Below are 22,903 nucleotides of genomic sequence, written 5' to 3' on the forward strand. Positions count from 1 at the left end.
ATAAAACAAATCTCAGTACATTTAAAATAAAGTCATACAAAGTATGTTCTTTGACCACATATAATGAAATTAGAAATAATAACTGAAGGAAATATGGAATTCAGAAATTTGTGGAAATTAGGTAACTCCCAAAGTATGCTTCTAAACAACCAATGAGTCAAAAAAAAAAGAAATCACAAGGAAAATTTAAAAACACTTTGAGATTAATGAAAACAAAATCACAGTATATCAAAATTTATGGGATACAGCTAAAGCAGTGATTAGAGGGAAATTGATGACTGTAAATGCTGTAAGTTTACACTAAAAGAGAAATTTTTTTTTTTTTGTCTTTTTGCTATTTCTTGGGCTGCCCCTGCGGCATATGGAGGTTCCCAGGCTAGGGGTCGAATTGGAGCCATAGCCACCGGCCTACGCCAGAGCCACAGCAACACGGGATCCGAGTCTGCAACCTACACCACAGCTCACGGCAACGCCGGATCGTTAACCCACTGAGCAAGGGCAGGGACCGAACCTGCAACCTCATGGTTCCTAGTCAGATTCGTTAACCACTGCACCACGACGGGAACTCCTAAAAGAGAAATTTTTAAATCAAATCTAGCCTGACTTTCCACCCAAATACAAAAAAAAGGAACAAACTAAGCCCAAAGTAGAAGGAGATTACATAATTAAAGTGGAAATAAATGAAGTAGAGACTAGAAAAATAAAAAAAAATAAACAAAACCAAAAATTGGTTCTTTGAAAATATTAATAAAATTGGCAAATCTTTATCTAGACCATTTAAGATAAAAAAAGACTCAAGTTATTAAAATCAGGAATGAAACAGAAGACATTATTAACAATCTTATAGAAATAAAAAATTGAATAAGAAGAGTATGAAAAAATTATATGCCAACAATAGATAATATGGGTTAAATGAGAACTTCCTGGAAAGATACAAACTACCAAAACTGACTCAAGAAGAAATAGAACAGGTGACTAGAGCTATATCCCTTAAAGAGCCTGAGTTAGCAATTAACTTGTAAAAAAATTTTCCATAAAGAAAAGTCCAGGACCAGATGGCTTCACTGGTGAATTTTAAATTAACAATGTTTCAAAAACTTTTCAAAAAAAAAAAAATAGAAGAGGATAAAACAATTCCCAAGTCACTATATGAGGCCAGTAATGTTCTGATCCAAAAAAACACAAAGGCATCATAAGAAAAGAATATTAGAAAATATTTTTTATGAATATGTATTCAGAAGTCCTCAAAAAAGTACTAGCAATCTGAATTCAGGAACATATGTAAAGTATTGTACATCATGACCAAATGAGAATTATGCCAGGAATGTAAGGCTGATTCAAGATATGAAGATGAATTAATATAATATACCTTATTGATAGACTAAAGCACAAAAACCACAAAATCATCTCACAGATGCATTAAAAAAGCATTTGACAAATCCTTTTGATTCTCACCAAAATCCCCTATGAGCTGGATATAAAAATAGGTCTTATTAGCTAATGGAATTAGGTAGGTAGAAAAAATCTGAAGTTCAGAGAGGCTAAGTAACTAGCCCAAGCCCACAGTGCAAAGTAATAACCAAACTTCAACACATATGCTATTACCCAAACTTTACATAATGCTCACTCAGGAAATTTAGAGATCCTTAATCTTTCAGAACTGCATTTTATTCTGTGGGTAGTGAGAACAGCAGTTATAAAATGAACTGTCAGTTTGAAGTGAAAAACAAATTTTTTCAGTTTAGTACAAACATATGCTCTTTTGGAAACAAAGCTGATACCTAATTGAGGTTTCTGCCTGTAATTATCCATGTTCTTCAGTACATGTTAAATACTGGACTGGTTCATGGCTGACTCAGTGGCTTTGTCCTACCTGCATCTCAGATGGGCTGAGATGGGGTATGGACTGGGGAGAAATTCTTCTCTCGGACGCAGACCAACTCCTGTGCTAGGGAAATGTGTGGTCCCTTTTACATTATTGCTAATATTCTCAGAGCCCATCTCCTCCTCTGCCCCTTGCTGGGAACAGCCCTGATCCCAGTGGGCAGAGAAGAGTAGCAGAAAGGAGGCAGGCAGCCAGCCCAGTGCTCTCCTGCTCCCCCAGGAGAGCCCCACATGTGCCAGGAATGAGGTAAGCTGTGCACACATCACCCAATTACCTTTCCTTCCGCACTAGGCTCCCAGGCTAAATTTAAATGGCCAAGAACTCTGAAATGAGAAGAAAAAAGAGGTGGGGAGAATGCCAAGGTCTGGACTGGAAGGTAACAAGCATTGACCCCCAAATCCCAAAGACTGGGAATCTGGTGGTGAACCCACGGCATCTCCCTTGAGTTTGTGGGGGAAAAAAAAGAAGAAAATTGCTTTACAGCCCTGGAGCTCCACTCCCTTGCAAAGTGATTAGAGCCTTCAGGCAGAATTAGAAGAGAAAGATGGTGTAAAGGACAGATCAGCAGTAGTGTCAGAGTCCTGCCGTTAGCTGTTTCATTTCCTTATTCTTAAGCACTTGTTCCACTGCCACAGCAGAAAGTCAAACAGATTCGAAAAGTCTATTATTAAGTGTTGGCTTCCTACAGTACGCACATAAAACTGACAAAGGAAAGCTTGACAAAAATCACACAGGAAAAGACTTGTAGTCCCTGGATGGCTTGCCCGAGACAAATGAAGTCCTTTTGGTCAAAAGACAAGAATACGTATATATACAGACGGCAGTAATGTATGTAACAGAAGTTCCATGCGAGGTTCTGTTTGGGAGTGATGCTGTGAGAATCCACAAGGAGGCATGAGATTCAAATCTTTCCAAAGCCATGCCTGTGAACTTGGAAATGAACTGGCTTTCCGGGGTTGAGCGAGTCTGGCTCTCAGAAAAGGAACACAAAAGGCATGAGCTCACAGCACCAGATGGCATCACGCAATGGGGGGAAGAGACACGCGGGGGGTGGAGGGGGACAACTTGTGGTCTATATTTAGTGATTAATTAGCTTCTTAAAGGGCCAAGGAAAGTCACTTTAACGATGATATAAACCACAGAATAAGATATATAAAGATGGCTTGCACAGGGGTTAAAAATGGGGTGCCTGGACTGGCGAACTTCTGTTGTTTCTGTTGCTTAGAGAAATGAATCAAATGCTAAGTTACAGAAACCCACACTCAAGGTTAAATGAGGGAGAAAAGTGAGAAAGAGCAGAAGAGGCTGTAAAGAGTTGTTAGAATCCATCAACGATGAGTCTATGCCATGGCTAAAGGCCTTGCAGTCAGCCAGGCTTGGATTGGAAGCCCAGATGCGTGACTTTTGGCAAGTTACTTAACCTCTCTGAGCCTCAGTTCCCTAATCTATACAAGAGGAGGGAATAATGGCAGATACCTTAGGGGGTTATTGTGAGGAAAGAAAGAGATGTAGCACAGGATGTGGCCCGCTCTGAGCACTCAATACATGGCAGCACTGGATTATGAGTTATCTCTCGGCAACTGCCCACATTCACCAACAGAACCATTGCTACAGGCTAGGAGTCTGAACCCTAAATAGGCATCGAAGATCCCCGAAGATAAAACAGACACATGAAACTGCCTGAACAACGGTCTGAACAGTGGCCCTCATGTTTCCTCTCCATTCTCACTACCCCTCAAGACTCCTACTAAAGAGTCTTCACTTCACTCCTAAACAGCTGGCCATCTGGCCTCCTTGCCTCTCTTTTTCCACCATCCACCCCACCCCCACCCTGCTCTTAGATAAATCTGCAGTGTGACGATCTGGGGCCTCTGGAGCCTCAGTTGCCCATCTGCAATGCAGAATATGAGCACCTTTAAGATTTGGGCTGTATTTACCCGCCTTTTACAGAATCATGAACTTAGTACATTTCTTTAAATTGGTAACTGGAAGCGGGACACCCCTTTACCTGACATCATGGAACACTGCACTTTTTTTTTCTTTTTCTTTTTAGGGTGTCAGTTGTGGCCTAGGGAAGTTCCCTGGCTGGGGTCAAAACAGAGCTGCAGCTTCAGGCCTAGCCACAACCACAGCAAAGTGGGATCCAAGCCACATATGAGACCTGTACCGCAGCTTGCAGTAATGCTGGATCCTTAACCCATTGACCAAGGCCAGGGATCCAACCCACATCCTCAAGGACACTAGTCAGTTCTTAGCCACAACAGGACCTCTGATGTATTTTTTTTTTTAATTTTATTTATTTTTTTAAGGGACATACCCATGGCATATAAAGGTTCCCAGTCTAGGGGTCCAATTGGAGCTGCAGCTGCCGGCGTACACCTCAGCCACAGCAACACGGGATCCAAGCCACGTCTTCGACTTACACCACAGCTCACGCAATGCCGGATCCTTAACCCACTGATCAAGGCCAGGGATTGAACCCACGTCCTCATGGATACTAGTAGGGTTCATTAACTGCTGAGCCACTACAGGAACTCCCCCAAAGTATTTATTTTAGAATTACGTATTTATTTAAAATAACAAGGTGCCTGGCATAAAGTAGGTGCTACATAATTGTTTATCAAATAGCTTTCCTGCTGTTCCAAGGTATCAACTTCCACACTTGGGCAAACAGAAGATGAGAAAATCTCTAGTGTTCCCTGAGAGCAGTCAGCCTGGGGTTTATACCATCCAGCTCTGCTCGCCCCTTTTGAGAACATGCCAGCAGCTTCCCCCTGAATAAAACCCAGGCTCTGGGCCACTATCATCTATCCCTGGCCCCCAGCTCACTTATATTTACCTGTGACGGGTCCCTAGGGGCTACCCCTCCCAGATGTGTCCCTGGCAGTGTCATGCCCATTTCTTCCTACACCTACAGCCTTCACCTTAAAACAATCCAAAACTTAACAAGCCCTCCAGGCCCACAGGCTTCATTCAAAAAGCCATGCAGCTCACTCTCTTCTCTCATTTTATTCTGATGTTAGAAATGAGCCACACAATCTGGCTCTAATTACTCAGCCTTTATTGTTTCCTAATAGATCAGCAAGTCTGCCTCCCCCCGAACATCCCAAGTTCCTTAAGAGCCAAGGCTGTGACTTCATTCTGAGTCCATGACATTTAAGAGGTACATCAGCCACAGGTGCGGACAACCAGAGTCTAACTGATGCTTCAGGTCTTCCGGCAGACAAAAGGGTCAGTGAATAGTCTGCACTATTTCCTAGAACATTTCAAAGGCACCTTGGAGTTCCACAACTGGCCCATGGTAGAAATATGAAGACCTCTTTCCCCATCAGCTCTGCCTGCACACATCCCAGTTTAAAAAGAAAGACCAATTGTGGGGTCTCAGGGCAGGGTGGTTCTTGTCTGAGAGGTTTAATTTCAGAGGGAGTAGACAAAAGAAAAGGTTTTCCTCATCACTTCCTTGAATGAGTCTGAAAAGCCCTCGCTTATATATATACATAAAAAAATAAGTACAGTAAGCTTAGGAGCTTTACTATAAAAAGTAGCTGACTTTGAACCCCGAAATGACCAAAACCAGTCCTGAAGGGCAAAGCCATCATGAAGTCTCCAGAATTGAAAGGAGAGAGATAGAAAATCAGTAAATCAAGAGTGGCACTGTCCAGTGGAAACAGAAAGCAAGTGACATAATTTTAAATTTTCTAATAGTCATACTACAGAAATAAACAAGTGGCATTAATTTTCAGATTTTTAATTTAACATGAAATTAAGATTCTGAAATTTATTAATGAGGTATTTCACAAGCTTTTTTTTCACACCAAGTCTTTGAAACCTGGTGTGTTTTCCCCTTACGGCATCTCTCTTTTCAGATGAGTCTCATTTCAAGCTCAGTAGTCTCATGTGGTTGGTGGCTTCTGTACAGGAGAGAGGAGAGTTCCAGATGAAAATGAGTAAGACTCCAGTGAAAACAAAAGCAACTAAGAGCAAGTGCCTAAAAGGTATGAATGTTATTCTTTGCTTACATTCTCTCTCTACAACATACGAGTTTGTTCTACTATAATTACTTTGTATTATTAATGAAGAATCAACTTCTTAGAAGCATAAAGTTATAGCTGTATTCACTCTATATTCTCTTTGGAGCAAGACAGTCTGGATTTGCATTCTGGCTTCAGCAGAGTCTGATTAACTGTGTGCTCTTGGCCAGTTACTTAACCTCTCTGGGCATCAGTTTCTTCAGCTGTAATGTATAGACAGTAATAGTCCATCTATCTCACAGGAGGATTCAATATATAATACTTATATAATACTATTAGTGTAATTATTATTATCATTATTATTATTGTTATACTATTTCTACTTCTTTATTTACCTGAACAAACCCAGACAACCAGACTATTCCTTATAGGCAAGACTCAGGTGACTTCGTTGAACTGTAAACACATGGTTTCTGGGGGCCAAAGAAGGAGGGTTCAATGGCATGTCTGATGGATTCAACCTATCGCAGAATAGTGAATATCAGCACAAGAAATTGGAAAAAAAAACTGACGGTGGAAAAATCCAAAAATAATACTGTTCAAACAGGCTTGATCCTATGCAAAGGTAGAAACTGTCATCAGGTTAGGTTAGTGGATGATGACTAGTTGACTGAATTAAAATTTAAATTCCCTTTAATTTAGTTATGTTTCCGTGTCTACAACAAAAAGTAATAAAATATTTAAAGTTTTCAAACCAAGGATTCTCAGGTTCTTAGAACCATCATGGTGCCCAGTCAGTGATGTAGCTGGTGGGGTAGGGACTGATGATTAGAGGCTGGAGAGAGGATGTGGCTTTACTTGGTTTACAGGGGATCTCAGCCCAGCTGGGCACAACTCCACCTCTCTCTCCTTCCCTGTTCTCTTCTTCCCTGCACCTCCCCTTTCCAGCAGGAGACAGGAGAACCAAAATGTGAAGGCAGGTCCTATTCTCTTTTCTCCATCTCCAAGTTGCCAATGTGGGAAAGGGGGAAATGATTTTGCCACTGGAGAGAGGGCAGACACATCAACCAATACCCCATCCCATGCCTTGTTCCCTCAGCCCCATCTCATGTGAAACCAAATACAGCCACCAACTCTGGGGACACAGGACCACCACATAACCTGCTGTTTCCCCTTCCACAGGGGATACTGTGTTATGGGGACAGGCCAACAGTCACTTCTAGTTACACTTGCTCTGGTCCCAACATGCTGACCTCAGAGAGATCAGTACAGTCTGGACAAAAACCATCTTACTAGTACATGGGTTTCAAGCTGCTGTTAATTCACACTTGACATTAAAATCCCCTGGACTCAGGAAGGCATCCAAACAGTCAGTGTGGGAAGCAGACCTAAAAGCTTTCTTCCTTCTCCAGTCCTCATGGCTTTGCCATTCATGTGAACATCAATGAATATAATTTTTTTAATCAAAAAATCAAAACTGTGTACTCTAAATATTGAGAGAAACTTGGGAATATTAGGTTTTTTGTGCATTTAAGATGGGCACATAAGAAGCAGCATGCAAGAGGACAAACTAGGGAGTTCCTGTTGTGGTTCAACGGGTTAAGAACGCGACTAATATCCATGAGGATACAGTTTGATCCCTGGCCTTGCTCAGTGGGTTAAGGATCCTGCAATGTCACAAGCTGCGGTGTAGGTCACAGAGGCAGCTTGGATTTGGCATTGCTGTGACTGTGGCACAGGCCTGCAGCACAGCTCTATATACTGCAGGTGTGGTCCTAAAAGGCAATAATAATAATAATAATAATAATAATAATAATTTTTAAAATAAAAAGAAATAAAAATTTTAAACAGAATACAAACTAGAATATTGGCTTGGCAACCAGCTACGTGAATTAGAACAATAAACTGGACCACTCTGAGCCTCCACTTTGTCATTTATAAAATAGAGTTAATACAGTATCACAGAATCCTCATGAGGATCGAATGAGATCATATATATAAAGCGTCCTAACAGGTTTAGTCCATAGTTGATGCTTAATAAAGGCCAGTGTCCATCCTCCCCCTCTCCTCCTGTCCCCTTCATAAGCAGGGACCAGTAAAGTGTGAGGCCAGACCTGAGGGACTACAGTGAGTTCATCTTCCTCTCCAGCATTTTGGAAAAAATTAGTGGCCACTACCTTTTGCCATCAAAAGTCAGTCATGTTATCATTTATTTTACTCATTTTACTCCTTTGTTCACCAAACATTTATTTTAGCAAGTGCCTTTTAGATGGAGGACTGACTTTCTGAATCTAGAATATGGTTCCACAAAAACTGAAAACTAATACAGTGAAACTAAGCCACAACTCTGAAATGGGGGAAGGGAGGGAGAGACAGAGAGAGGGAGCGACCTCCCGTCTGCCACATGATGACCTATAAATATTGACGACTTTAGCAATTTTCCCAACCACTCAGAAAAGAGCAACTTGCTGGAGAAAGGCTGCCTCTTTTAGAGTTGGCTGGGGGTGTGCCAGGGCAAATTCTCCTTAAAAACAATGCACTATGGGCCCCTTCCAGGTGCCTTGATAGAACCCTTCATATTGAGCTACCCTTTCAGAAGTTTGTTTCCTTCATGCAAATAAGCCTTGGATCAAACTGAATTGACTAATGGCCACCGCACATGGCAAAGAGGACAGCAATGTTTGGGATAGCTGATTTATGAAAATGAAGACAAGGGCAATGGCTCTGCTCAGACTGTGAAAAAGTCTAAACACATTTGCTCCCGTGAACAATGTTCTCGTGTCCCCTTCACCAGATGGGCTGCTGGATTTATGATGGGATGTGTCACAGATACACATCAAGATAGATGGAAACTAGGAGTTCCTTTAAAGCCCGCCTTTGGGATCTGAAGGAGAAAGCTGTCCTCTCATTGGCTTAGCATTGATAGAGTTGTATTCCTGGGCTTTAATAGATGATTGCAATCAATTTCAAAAAACAACATAAACTGCTTTTAAATAATAATTTTTTTTTTTGTCTTTTTGTCTTTTTGCCATTTCTTGGGCCACTCCCACGGCATATGGAGGTTCCCAGGCTAGGGGTCTAAACGGAGCTATAGCCGCCGGCCTACACCACAGCACAGCAACGCTGGATCCGAGCCGCGACTGTGACCTACACCACAGCTCACAGCAACAACAGATCGTTAACCCACTGAGCAAGAGCAGGGATCAAACCCGAAACCTCGTGGTTCCTAGTCGGATTCATTAACCACTGCGCCACGACGGGAACTCCTAAATAATATTTTCAACATTTCCTAAGTAATGATCAAGGCTAAGCAATGATTGGAGTTCCCACTGTGGCGCAATGGGATTGGCAGGGACTCTGCAGCACCAGGACGCAGGTTGGAAACCCAGCCCAGCACAGTAGGTTAAAGGATCTGGCATTGCAGCAGTTGTGGCAAAGGTCGCAACTGTGGCTAGGAGCTGATCCCTGGCCCAGGAACTCTATATGCCATGGGGTGGCCAAAAAAATAGGAAAAAAAAAAAAAAGGCTAAGCAATGATTATGCAAAACTAACAAGTTTGAACTTCACTTGCTTTTACTTCCTCAGCCCACCCTCTCCTAGTTAGGTGGCCTGGTAGGTAGCAGGGACAAGAAGCAAAGGAGCAATAAATCTCCAAATTGGCTGAATTATCAAGGATTCACCCAGTAAGAGCTGAGGATGGCATTTACCACCTTCCAGTGGCAAGAACCTTGTGACAGAAGAAGCCAAAGCTCAAAGCCACTTGCAGCAGTGGTGGGAAGATGAAAATCAGGGCAGGGCCCTCTGTCTTCAGCAGCCTTTACCACCATTCCCCATGTGTTCTGGCTCCTCCGACAGCTCCGTGGGCATCTCTAAATCACGACATAAATCTGTAGCCAGAGAAGCACACTTTTGAGACTAACCAGAATTGCTTTATTGTAGGTATAGGAAAATGATAATCATGCTTTTATTTATTATATAGCCTGTGATGCTGTATTCAAAGAGCCTTGTCATGCACCCTTGTAAGTTACATAAGACAGATATCCTGCCCCCTTTGCAAATAAGACAAAGAACACTTAAGGGACCTGCCTTCAGCCACGTAACTAGCAGTGATAATTTACCAAGGGCTTGCTATGTGCCAGGCTCTATGCCAAAAGCTTTACCTACATTTTCCCCATGAGATAAATTCTGTTTTACAGGAGAGGAAACTGAGGCTCAGAGAGGTTAAATAACCTGCCTGAAGTCCCACAGCTAACAAGGGACAGAGCTGGCACTGAATGTGCATCTGCTTCCAAAACAAGCTCTTACGTATCTAACCAGACTGTCAGATGAGAGTCACTATGACGACATTGGATTATGCCTAATTAGTTCTTTTACGTGGACAAGGACAGAGCAGGCAGGCATGGATGGACACGCGGCATTGCTTTTATCTTAAAATTAATTTGTATATTTCCATCCCCTTTGCTGTCACACTGCCCTCTACCCACAGGCAAGCAGAAACAAAGACTGGAGGAAACCACTGTCCAAGCGCTGCAGACAAAGATTTCTTTCCCTGCTTGCAGAGCAGGTTTTCAGGTGCCTAAACCCCTGACCAAGGCAGAGGGAAAACAGAGGTGGCACAGGAGTAGCTAGGGAGAGAGTGGAAAGTGTGGGAAGGACGGGAGGGTCATCTGGGGCAGAGGCTCCACCCCAGGGCCCCAGACTCACCCACAGTTCCCAGATGCGGGGGGTATGGGAGATTCATACCTAAAGTGCCCCCTTGGCCAAGTGGAACTGTCTCCTCCTACAGGAACCTGTATGTGGGGGGAAATGGGGTCCACTCCCCAGTCACACAGTCTAAACTAAAGCCCCCATCCTTCTTCCTACCAGAACTACCCTCCTACCCACAAAGTTCAAGCAGTTGAAACAACAGTCAGCTGCTTAAGCCTGCAACACAAATGCACTTCTGGTCCAGTTCCAATGACGGCAGGAAGGAGGGTGGCAATTCTCTGTTTTCCACCTGTGCTTATCACGTCTAGTCCTCACAAGTCCTTGTCTGAGGACAAGGACAGGATGAGGTAAGGTGCATATAGTCCACAGGCTGTACCTTATTTACTATTGTTCTCATTGCACCTATTGAGTTCACGCAAACACACACACACCGCCACATTTCAGCCCACACTTTACCCACAAAATATTTCCAGCCCTAATTTTACATCAAGCAGCAGAATGGCATAGACAACCGGGCTGGGGTGGGGGGGGTGGCGGGGAGTGCCATTAGGCAGTTTTGCTAAGCATCATTTCAATCAGCTATTTGAGGATACGGCGCTAAGAATCCAGGGAAGTAGGCAGCGTTTATCAGAATCACAAAAATTAAAGGCTAACCCCAAGCCCCCATTCATCTAGGTGGGTCAGCAGGCAGGCAAGAAGCCTCTCATCGGCTCTCCACCCAGCCCCCCGCACCCCCCCCCCCCCCCAGCCCTGTGCTCAGTGAGGCCTCTCCTTTAGCTGCCAGCTCGCCCAGAGCTACAGTCCATTAGCATTCCTATCACTCCCCGCCACCCAAGGGGAAAAACTTCCAGCTGCCTCGGACTTAAGCATCACCCTCGGCACCATAAGCCTGAGCCTGTGCATAATTGACAAGGAATATGTTGATAAGGAGTGGGACTGTTCCAAGTTTCTGAAGGATAACTAGGTAATTAAAAGAAAAACCTAATTTAAGAAATTTCGGAAGAAATGTTTTTAAAACTCTCTGGCAACATCTTTTATGGATTATTCTCTTTCACAGAGACTTCCCTTTTGTCTTTAGTTTTCAAAGCCTGGGGATAGATAGCCAGTGCTCCAGGGCATCCACCATCCCCAGCCTCCTCTGAGGGTAACTTTAAAAGACCTGGACTTGGAGTTCCCATTGTGGCTCAGAGGTAACGAACCTGACTACTATCCGTGAGGATGCAGGTTCGATCCCTGGCCTTGCTCAGTGGGTTAAGGATCTGGTACTGCTGTGAGCTGTGGTGTAGTCACTGATGCAGCTTGGATCCTGTTGCTGTGGCTGTGGCATAGGCCAGCAGCTATATCTCTGATTTGACCCCTATCTTGGGAACTTCCATATGCCACATCTGCAGCCCTAAAAACCGAAAAAGCCAAAAAAGCCAAAAAAAAAAAAAAAAAGGCCCTGGACTAGAGACAGAGAGGCCACATCGGTTGCCCTGCAGGGCTCATAAGAATGTGAATCTTCTCAGGTCCAAGCACCTGGTGACTTCTTGGTCACAATTTAGCACAGTGCCTTCTGAGGACCCTGACACCCTGGTCAGCAGCCGCCCTTACTTTTAACGGGCAAAAGGCCTCAGAGAACACCAGGAGTTCTCAGGAACACGGATGTGCTGAGAGAAAATCAGTCCCCACCATGCTGCCTGCTTCTGGCTGCAACGCTTCACTTCCTGGCTTGGTTTAAAATCTTACAATGAGCCAGTCAGCTGCCCAAATGCATCCTGAGACACAAGCAAACATGTGGAGCTCCATCACCGCACACCAGGAGGCCCATCACCTCCCACTGGACAGCCTGGACCAGCATGTTCTTCATTCCGCACGGCCCCCTCTCCCCAAGGTTGGCTTAACATTAAATTATGGCCCCACTCCTGTAACCTTTGTGAAAATCTCTGAGTCTTAGTTAAAATGAGGCTGATAATGTCAATTTCATAGGCTCTTCCAGGGAGAATGGGTACTTTCAATGCAGGATCACCTCTAATCCATGCCTCCTGCATTGCCCCACTTGGTGACATTGAACTAACTTGGTCTTCTCCAGCTCGATTTGTTGAGGGCTTCTCTTTCTTCCTTTCTTTCTCCTTTCCTTCCTTTATTTCCTCCCTCCCTCCTCTCCTTCTTCCTTCCTTTTGTTTGGTTTTTTTTTTTTTTTTTTTTTTTTTGGTCTTTTTAGGGCTGAACCTGTGACAAATGGAAATTGCCAGGCTAGGGGTCAAGTTGGAACTGCCTGCCAGCCTATGCCTGCATTACTGCTGAGCCACAACAGGAACTCCTGCTGAGGGCTTTTCTAACCTCAGCTATCGGACCTTGTGATCTCCCCCCAGTCCAATCCTACTTATAAACTGAAAACAAACACAAGTCTACCCTCCAAGAGCTTAAAGTCTAATAATAGCACACATAGATGCAAAATTACAAGTCTGACCTATAGGAGAAGCACACAGTGCCAAGACCATAGGAGAGGGTACCTGAGTGCTGACGGAAATGTGAGGAGTCCAGGAAGGCTGAGGGTCCAAGAGTCCAATGAGCAGGATTATCTTCGTGGAGCAGAAGGAAAGGCGTGTACCAGCGCTTGGGTAGAAGAAGGCATCTCAGACTGGGGTGCAGAGGCTGAGGAGGTGTCAGGGAGGAAGATGCTAGAAAGGAGGGTGGGGGCTAGATCACAGAGAGCCTGAAGGTGGATCAAAGCTTGGCCTCAGTGGTAGCCATCACAGACGGCAAATGATGAGAATCAATGATCAGAATTAGTTTGAAAACAAATCAGCCAGAAAACACTTGCCTCTCTTATCCTAGCATGGAAAATGGACTGGAGAGGGCCCAGAGTCATCTAAGTGACACAGATACAAGCAGGTCACTACAGAACTGCCCAGGGAAATAGGTTCCCAACGCGGAAAAGGCAGAGAAGAGCTTCCGGAGTGAATTTTAAAACAGAGCCATGGACTTCCTGTCGTGGCGCAGCAGAAACAAATCTACCTAGGAACCATGAGGTTGCAGGTTCCATCCCTGGCCTCGCTCAGTGGGATGGGATCCAGCATTGCCATGAGCTGTGGTGTAGGTCACAGACTCGGCTCAGATCCTGCGTTGCTGTGGCTATGGTGTAGGCTGGCAGCTGTAGCTCCAATTAGAGCCCTAGCCTGGGAACCATATGCCACGAGTATGGCCCTAAAACGAAAAAAAAATCAAATAAAATAAAATGGAGCCAGAGTCTGCCAGGTCACAAGGGTGGTGGCCTTAGAGATGGGAATGAGCATTCCAGACAGAAGAATAGCAAAAGAGAAGAAATGGAGGTAAGGAGTGTTTCCAGGGACAGACAGGACAGGAAGTTGGAGCGTAAAGAGTGAGATGGAGCGTGATGAGAAATAAAGAGCTAAGAGGGAGGCTGGCAGAGACCAGGCAGGAAGACCTCCTTCCCCCACTGTAAGTCCTCATCCAGCAAGTTATCAGGAGCCACAGACGGGTTTAAGCAGACAAGTGATAGGATCGAGTTTTATTTCTGGTAGATGATGGCATCAGGAGGACAGAAAAAGGGATGTGGGGAGAGACAGGCAGATTAGTTACCTAGAAGGCTATGCATGCACACATTAAAATACTCTGCAGATATTAAAAACAATTAAAGTTGGAAAATCCTTATGGCTTCATGCCGAATACAAGGCAGTGTGTATCATATTATCTCAAATATGTCTTTGGATATATATTTGCACAAAGACTGGATGAAAGAAATCAAACGTTTAACAGGATTAGATAACAAAGTCGCAGGATAACAGTTGATCTTTGTTTTCTTCTTTGCAGTTTTTTGCATTTTCTATAATGAGCGTGTGTTTATGAAAGCTCATGATTAGAAAGAAATAAAGATGTCAATGACATGGAGTCAGCATGAAGGGTCCTGGCAAGCGGATAGCAACAATTTACATTTCACAAGTGCCTGACATTTAGTGACCCTAAATCTTAAGCCACAAGATAAATATCATTCTGTGTTCACAGAGAGGAAAATGAAAAACAGGGAAGCAAAATGATTCATTTAACATGACACAAAGGGCTGGGAGGCCGAAGCAGATAGGAACTAGGTAGATGTGTGTACTCTTGAGCCGGGTCGATTCTTCTTGCTGAGAAATGATTTGAACAGAACAGATCATGCACAATCCAATAATTAAGATAGCCAAAATAATTAGAACCAGCCCAACAGACTGCATGATTATCAGCCCACGTCAATAAAGCAGTCAATCCAAAGCTGTGGATAAATAAGGCTGCAGGCTACACTGCTACAAAGACTGTAGTTCCTGACACAGAGACTGTAGTTCCTGACACTTGAGTATGATTATGACAGTATTTTTCTAGATATGAGGAGGGGCCAGCCTCCGCAGGAAAGAAAGCAGAAGTGGCTCCCACACTGTGCCCATCTTCATCCTTCCCAATGGTGTTAAAAGACAGGAAAAGGCTGACACTAGTGACATGCAATGGTGGCACATTTAACCCCCATGCCCAGAGGGGTGGCACTTACAGTTCCTTTCTCTAATAAATGATCATCTCATGGCTGTTCCTCGTACCTCCTGCACCCCCAGGAGTTCCATAAACACAACTGTGGATGAAGCCACAGCTACAGATATCAGACCTTCCTGGCTCCCCGCTGCTTAGGATGAGCTCCCACCCCCCTCCTGGGCAGGGAGCTGTGGTCCCAAGATAGAACCAGGCTTGACTGCCTTTCTTCCACAAGCCCCCAGAAAACACAGTGAAGAGAGCCCCTTGGGAGACCTGTCCATGTGATGCCTATTTCTTTCCTTCTTTGTATCTATCTATGTATCTATCTCAGAAAACCTTAGAGAAACCCAGTGGTATTTTTTAATATGGATCCAAGAGCCTAAAAGAATTCTCTTGGCTTTGTTGCATGGGAGAGGTGAGACCATGGAGAGGGAGGATGGAGGAGGTAGGAGGCTTCCCCAAATTGCTAAACTTGCAGATTAAAGTGCAAATGAGTCAGCGGCCAAGTTTATGCTGTGCTGGAGGACTCTGTATTTTTCGAGCTAATAGAGCAGCAGTTACCATAATCACACAGGAAGTGAATAACAAATTTACATTTTCTTGATCTACCCGCAAATGATCTTGAGGATGGACAGAAGAACAATTAACTGGAAGGTCAGCATGCACGGGTCCTAACTCAGCCTTGCCACTGCCAATCCCCTGTATCTGCTTTATCTAAAGAAGGCAGCGATAGGCCGTCATGGTGGAGAATGGCTGGCAAGCCAAGGCTGTGAACAGGATGATTGAGTGGGATGCCCTGCAAATGAGACCTGGCCCTGCCTGTCAATCACCTGCACATCTTCCCCTAAGGTGATCCTTTTCTATTTCTGGGCCCTCTTGGTGTCCCTTGGGCCAGGTCATTCCTTCTCAGCTCTCATTCTATTCTCTCCTCGAAGGAGGATGGCTGCAAAGCTAACATCATCCCATAAATAGGAAGTGCCAGACACCTTGGTACTGAACTTTTCCAAGGGTCGCTTATAGCCACACAGAACACCCCAAAGACCTCAGGGAGGTCACTACCTGAAGAAGTCCCCAAATCTTCATTCTCAGGGGCGCCTCCTGAAACATCACCTAGAGATTACTTGCCCTAACTTCTGACCTAATTCCAATTTGCTTCATCCACGACCCCCTGTTCCTAACCCATTAGAAGCAGCAATACAAAAGGGAACAGACAACAGAAAGAGGAGAAAATGATATTTAGGAAAGCAGCAAGCATAAAAAAAATCAGAACTGGCACAATCATTTTTGTGAAAAGGATAATATACTGCGTTGTTCAGCTCTGAGGCACATAGTTCCACACACCTCTCTCTATTCCTCAAGGGCACCTGGGTATTACATCACAGTTCATAACGACAACCTTGAGTCATTCAGCAAAAGTGAAATTTAGCACTCTTTCTGAAGGCAGAGATGTGCATAATGATTGAATAAGTATAATCCATCCAATTGGATAAGAACAAGCTTTTGAGGCACAGAAAGGTAGGTTTTTAGCTATCTAGAAAACTCCCTCTTTCCTTCCTGATCCTCTAAACAAATCCTAAAATGTAATAATTTGGAAAACTCTTTGAAATCGTGGAGTCCAACATTTAAAATGCAAAACTGAGATCTAGAGAGGCTTAAATGACTTGCAGAGGTCCCCCAGGCGGCAGAAAAGCCAGGACCAGGCCTGTCACTCCCAGTTCCCAGGGCTGCTCATCACCCCCACCCTCCACCTGGACACCTTGCCCTCCTTATAAACAAATGGTATGAGCAGCAGGCCCAGTGTTATTCCCCTCAATCACATACGCTTAGTCAGAAAACGTGTCTCCTTTTTCTCTATGTTAAAACTGCTTTGAGTTACGTGGAAGGAATTTGCTGTGTTAAATTAAGATGCCTTTTCTTACGAATTCCATGAATATCATATGGCTTCAACAGAGTAATTTCAGTTTCCTAGTTCATAATCTCCCATGGATTTTATAAGACTCTTCCTAGTGGGACTGTTTGTAAGGGGAAACAAACAAACAAAATTCCAAAAGAATGAAGGAACATTCTAAGAAATATATTCCCAAATCAAGAGACTAACATTGAGACCGTTGCTGTGATGACTTTCACTCTTCATGGAATGGCCTCTCCCCATCTTCCCCATCACCATTCAGTGCAGTTTTGCTTACTTGTTTTGAACGGGTTTTTGTTTGTTTGTTTGTTTGTTTCTCTCTCTCTTAGATAACCGTCTGAGTCTTCCAAATGACCAGGATGCTTAGGATGGGGCAAAGGTCAGGTGGTACACTCCGCAGCTAAGACCATATCCATGCTGACTTCTGGAACTCACATTGTCTCTCAGAGGAACCAGCCTGGGAATGAAGCACATGTTTGGGCTCCTCTACCTCATCTCTGTGCTGTGTGGAAGGATTTCAGGAAAAACAACTGGTCCAATCAAGCATCCAAAGTTGCGCAGCAGATCTGCCATTATAATCACCGCCATGGACAGCTAAAGAGGTCTACCTGGGCACATCCTTTCATCTACATAAAGGAGAAAATTCGGGGTCAAGGAAAGTCATATCATGCTCGAATGTTTTGAATAGGGCTTTCAGTGAAATGAACTATTATGCCAATTATAATATGTGTTAAGCCACCTAAAATATCATGTGGGGGAAAAAAACAACTGAATAATCAAGATTCACAATGTGAATTAAAGTGATCAAAAATAACTTCCAGGCATTTAACACAGTGCATTATTAAATTCAGAAAACGCATCTCTAAAACTTTTGAACAAAATGAATCATAATAGATAACTGTAGATTTTTCTTTGCCTTCACATGGATTATGAGTATTAAATACTCTCGTGAAGCAAAAAAAGGAATAAAAGGAGGAGTTTTTTTCCTGTGAAGAAAAAAACAGTATGTGATTTTTTTCTTTCATCAAATTCTTGCAAAACTTCTTCAGAGAAATTTAAAATGAGCAAGTAAGGCAAAATTTAAATTATCCCGTGCAATTTTCTAAAGAGGACTCCTTTTTCGCTCTCTATTATAAACTCTAACTTCAGTTCCTAAAATCAGATATAACTTACTATTACCAATTCCTTGTGAAATTACCTAAGAAGAAAAAAATTATACAGTTAAGTCCTTCCAACCAAATGGCAAACACTGCTCCCACAGAAGCGAATTCCTGGAATAATATAGAAAGTCCCGCTTCCTCCTATGAAACCCTCAGGAAATGAAAAAGAAAATTAGCAATAAGAAAGCATGTCACATTCAAAAGAGCAAAGGAGAGACATGTGGTGAACCACTGAAAAGAGAAAAAGGTAAGCAGGTCCTAATGCTTACCTGTTTCTAGAGAGAACTGACCTTTTTCCAGCCTTACACTTTGCTGAGTTAATTAAGCTGCTGTTTTCTGGGCATCCTATAATTACAGCCAGTTAAGGCTACAAGAGACCCAGCAGGTTACACCAATCCAACCTCTATATTTACAAATGAGAAAATGAAGATCTGCTGAGGTGAGGTGACTTGTCCAAGGTCACATATCTAGTTAACAGCAGAGGGAAGAAGGTGCCCCAAGTCACCTGACTCCTGTCACCTCAATAAACTGGGAAATAAGCTTGCTGAGAGGGAGATCATTTCAGCACACCAGAAAAGCCACCGGTCTCTTGGAGAGCTATCACAGCTTGGAGAGGCCGAAAAAGCACTCTCGAACCCCACACGGTCCTCCAGGCTTTTTTCAGCACACAGGACGGATGACACAGCATCAGAACAGCTCAGTGAAGAGCCTGATGAAGGGCTGCCACCAAGAGCTTTCCGTGACTCATTCCAGCTTTCTGCTAAAAGGAACTGTGTCATTGGACTTGCAAGAGTTTTACTGAAAAACAGAATATGTAATAAGCCAAACCTGTACAAGGAGGAGTTCCTGCTGTGGTGCAATGGGTTAAGAATTTGACTCAGTGGCTTGGGCCACTGTGGAGGTGCAGGTTTGATCCCTGGCCCAGCGCAGTGGGCTAAGGATCTGGTCTAGGTGGCAGCTATAGCTCAGATTCAATCCCTGGCCTGGAAACGTCCATGTGCCACAAGTGCAGCCATAAAAATGGAAAAAAAAATTACAAAACTGTACAAGAAAAAACTTAGAATAAACTTGGGAAAACACTACCCATCTACTGAGTTCCTATTTGAAAAACCACCCAACTAAGTCCTGCGTGAGAAGAGAGACAAAGGAACAGTTCCTTGAAGGTAGGGACTCCCTGTGGGATATAAGCACAATGACAAGAAAATGGCAGTAATAATGTAATCCTTTTGTTAAGGATTAAGAACATTTTATGAGGAAAATCCTCCATAAAGAAGCATCCTGTTAATTTTACACTGACTTTTTGAATACTTGGAAAATAAAAGCACCCATAAATGCTTCTTTTTAATAAACATATACTATTACTGCTTTTTTAAAAATGCCAAATACCTTGTCTTCTTTGACGTATTAGCGTCCTGGTCTTTGAAAGCTTAGAATAATTCTCTCTTCTCCTTGCCCCTGAATTGAATGAGAAACACTGGAATGAGCAAAAAAGAATGGACCAGATACAATGGTAATTTGAATCAATCCAGTGCAATTTTGTCAACAGCTATTCTATGGGAAGATCGCCATGTGCCAGATACTGATCTGGGTGGCATCTGTCCCTGACCTTAAGGTAGAGGGTAACATGGGCAAGGAAACAAACCACAGTACCATGTAGAAAGTACTATAATAGAGCTATGTACAAAGCACACTGGGGTCCTAACTAATAAAGCAATTAATTCCACAGGTAATGAGAGGCTAAGGGGAGAGTCAAGGACATCTAGAGAGGAAATAACAACGGCACTAGGAGGCTTTCAAGGAAGAGTGCTCAGATGGATGAGAGGCAGTGGTATTTCAGGCAGAGGAAAGAAGCTCCTAAAGGACACAGAGCGAAGGGTACACATGCTGAGGGAAGAACAAATGGTCTGGTAGAGCCTGATTCTATATTTCATAACCAGAAAGGGAGTTGGAGCCATAGCATAAAGGCTTTATTACGACCTCCTAAGAAGTCTGGACTTGTAGATGTGGGCAACACAAAACCATCAGAGATTTTTGTTTGGGTTTCGTTTCATTTTGAGCACATTAACTATTTGACAGTGTGCAATTCCGTCTACGGCCATACCACCCCCAACGTGCCTGATCTCGTCTGAAAGTGTGCAATTCTTTTTCATTTATACACGGCACAACCATTCCCATGACCTAACTCCTGAACATTTCTATCAACCCACAAGACAACCCTATATCCATGAAATGGTCCCTCCGCATTCCTTCCTCCTTGAGTTCTGTCTCAATGGATTGGCTTATTCTGGATTTCACATAAATGGAATCACACCATTCTTTCCTGTCTGTGTCTGGCTTCTTTCCCCTAGCATAATGTTTTCACAGTTCATCCATGTTGTAGCATGTATCAATACTTCATTCCTTTTAATGGATGTGGGCAATAATTCTATTATATAGATACAGACCATTTATTATCTGTTCATGAGCAGCTCACCTTATGCATACTGGGGTTGCATCCACCTTTTGGCTACTGTGAACAGTGCTGCTATGAATGTTCATGTATGAGTTTTTGTTTGAGTCCCTGTTTTCCATTCTAGGGTATATTCCTAGGAGTGGAATTGCTGGAGCATTTGGTCAGTCTATTTTTAACTTATTGGGGAATCCATCAGACAGTGATTTTTAATCAAAGGAAAGATGTGATATGTATTTTAAAAAGATAAATGAACCTCATAGATAATTCAAGAAATAAGATCCCAGAGAGATGGTTCCCCCAGAGATCCACCAAATAATTGTTCATTTGCTCCTTTCTGCTCTCCTCTCTTTCCTGCCTCCTCATTTACTTTTTTTCTTTTTGAACCTACAAATTGGCATGCAATCTGGTAGTCCAAATATATGTCCTCCCACATACCTTGTGGCTCAACAGCATCTTTTAAGGCTTCTGTGCTAAAATCCTGCTAGCTCAGCCCATCTGTAATAGTTCAGATTGTTTTCTTGCTTTGTAATTCCTTCTCTAAGAGGTGTATCAAGCTTTAATAAATAGGCTTCTCCGTTTCAAATGAGAGGTCCAAGGGGAGCATAGCAATTCCATCAGGAAAAGTAAAGTGCCCAGGTGTGGTCTGACTTGAACATTCCCGCCCAGATGCCTGGGCTTCATCTCAGCATACCCTCCCTCCATCCCACTCCTCAAATTCAGAAACATATGTTGCCAAACAACCACTTCCTCAGGTGGCCTTCTGGGTTTGTGACAGCACCAACCTCATTAATCCGATGTGTATTAAATTTATGATAATTGCACTATCGGACCACAGAGTGCATCGAAATCCCCTAAAACATGCAATTTTGAACATTTTACATTCCATTTTTTTTTTTTAACTGCAATAATGAGTAAGGCTCCTTAAAAACAACCATGCAAAGTCTGGGTTACTAGAGGTTAAAGAGTCACAAACAGCTCTTCCAAAAGCAAAGCACAGGGTTTTCAGGGTGCTTCCATATACCCGTGAAGAATAGCAAAATATTTGATCCCTGGCCTTGCTCAGTGGGTTAAGGATCCTGCGTTGCCGTGAGCTGTGGTGTAGGTTGCAGACACGGCTTGGATCCCGCGTTGCTGTGGCTGTGACTGTGGCCGGTGGCTACAGCTCCCATTTGATCCCTAGCCTGGGAACCTCCATATGCCACGAGAGCAGCCCTAGGAAAAGCAAAAAGACAAAAAGAAAAAAAAGAATAGCAAAATATACCACCCCAAAATGTGCCACTTTGGCTTAAGAATTATTTTGAGCTGGAGGCAACTGAGAAGAAGCAGATATAAGGAATTCTCTGCCCTTCTCTTACGGGCCTAAAAACAAAAAATAAATTTGTAAAGGTGCCCCTCCTCTTTTTCTCTCTATCAGGAAGAAGAGAAGTTAATCACCAGAGATAACTCTAGACCCTTCTCAGCCAGAGAAAGTACCAGTGGGATCTGCATAACAAGCCTTACTAATACTAGCCCTTACCTATCATAAGTTTCTCCTTATGTTTGCCTTTGCACACCATGTCAGCCCTAGAAACTCAAAGTCCTTTTCCTTTGCCTTGTCACTCTCTAAGATGCCATATAAACCCAAGTTCAAACCATCATTTTGAGTGACCCATCTCTGAGGGCTCCATATGCATGACACCCATGTTAATAACTTCTGTTTTTCCCTTGTTTATCTATCCTTTATCAGTCAATTTATAGGGACCTAACCTGAGAATTTAGGAATATAGAGGAAAATTATGTTTTTTTCCTTCCCTATTCCTATCAGGGCAGGATGTGGAGAGAACATAGTAAATCTGGAAGAGCTATCGAGAAATCTGTGTTCTCCTCTCAGTCCTGTTCTACCTATGGAATGATCGCAGTTAAGACAGGACTTCCATATGGCTGTGTACACAAGAGCCAGGCTTCCTTAGCTAACATTAGCCGGACTTTGTCCAGGTGTCAAGCAGGCAAGTGCTTCCTGGGGAGACTGAACCCTTAACCTTTATCAGTGGTCTAAGGGAATCATGATAATCTCATTCTACTTGCCAGGGATTGGTTTAGGAATGGTCATGTGACATACTTCTAACCAATGAGACCCGTGGGAAATCTGCAGGGAAACTTCTGAGCAATGACTTTCACATTAAGAATGGTTTAGAAAAATGGGTGAGTTTCCATCATGGCTTAGCCGAAATGAATCTGACTAGTATCCATGAGCATGACGTGGGTTCGATCCTTGGCCTCACTCAGTGGGTTAAGGATCCTGCATTGCTGTGGCTGTGGTATAGCAGCTTCAGCTCC

General features: G+C 43.3%; 1 protein-coding gene across 3 annotated transcripts in view; it reads right to left on the minus strand.

Annotated features, from left to right (window-relative positions):
• The window catches only part of TMEM178A (transmembrane protein 178A), a 56,364-nt gene that overhangs the window by 20,956 nt on the left and 12,505 nt on the right, over window positions 1-22,903 (minus strand). The window contains exons 2-3 of one of the 3 annotated variants that reach the window (XR_014842161.1): window positions 19,522-19,590; window positions 17,411-17,601 (exon numbers count right to left, since the gene is read on the minus strand). The exons of 1 other annotated variant lie outside the window; for it this stretch is intronic. Coding sequence is in view for 1 of the 2 variants with exons in the window: in XM_021088341.2 (XP_020944000.1) it covers window positions 19,522-19,590 (69 nt within the window). In the remaining variant the exon portion in view is untranslated. The remainder of the gene's footprint in view (window positions 1-17,410; window positions 17,602-19,521; window positions 19,591-22,903) is intronic. One more of the 3 variants, XM_021088341.2, reaches the window with a different exon arrangement.

Source organism: Sus scrofa, chromosome 3 (genome assembly GCF_054392235.1).
Source record: "Sus scrofa isolate SSC_HxYL_T2T_F1_AM1 chromosome 3, Sscrofa_HxYL_maternal_Yorkshire_Landrace_v2.0, whole genome shotgun sequence".
In the NCBI taxonomy this organism is placed as follows: Eukaryota; Metazoa; Chordata; class Mammalia; order Artiodactyla; family Suidae; genus Sus; species Sus scrofa.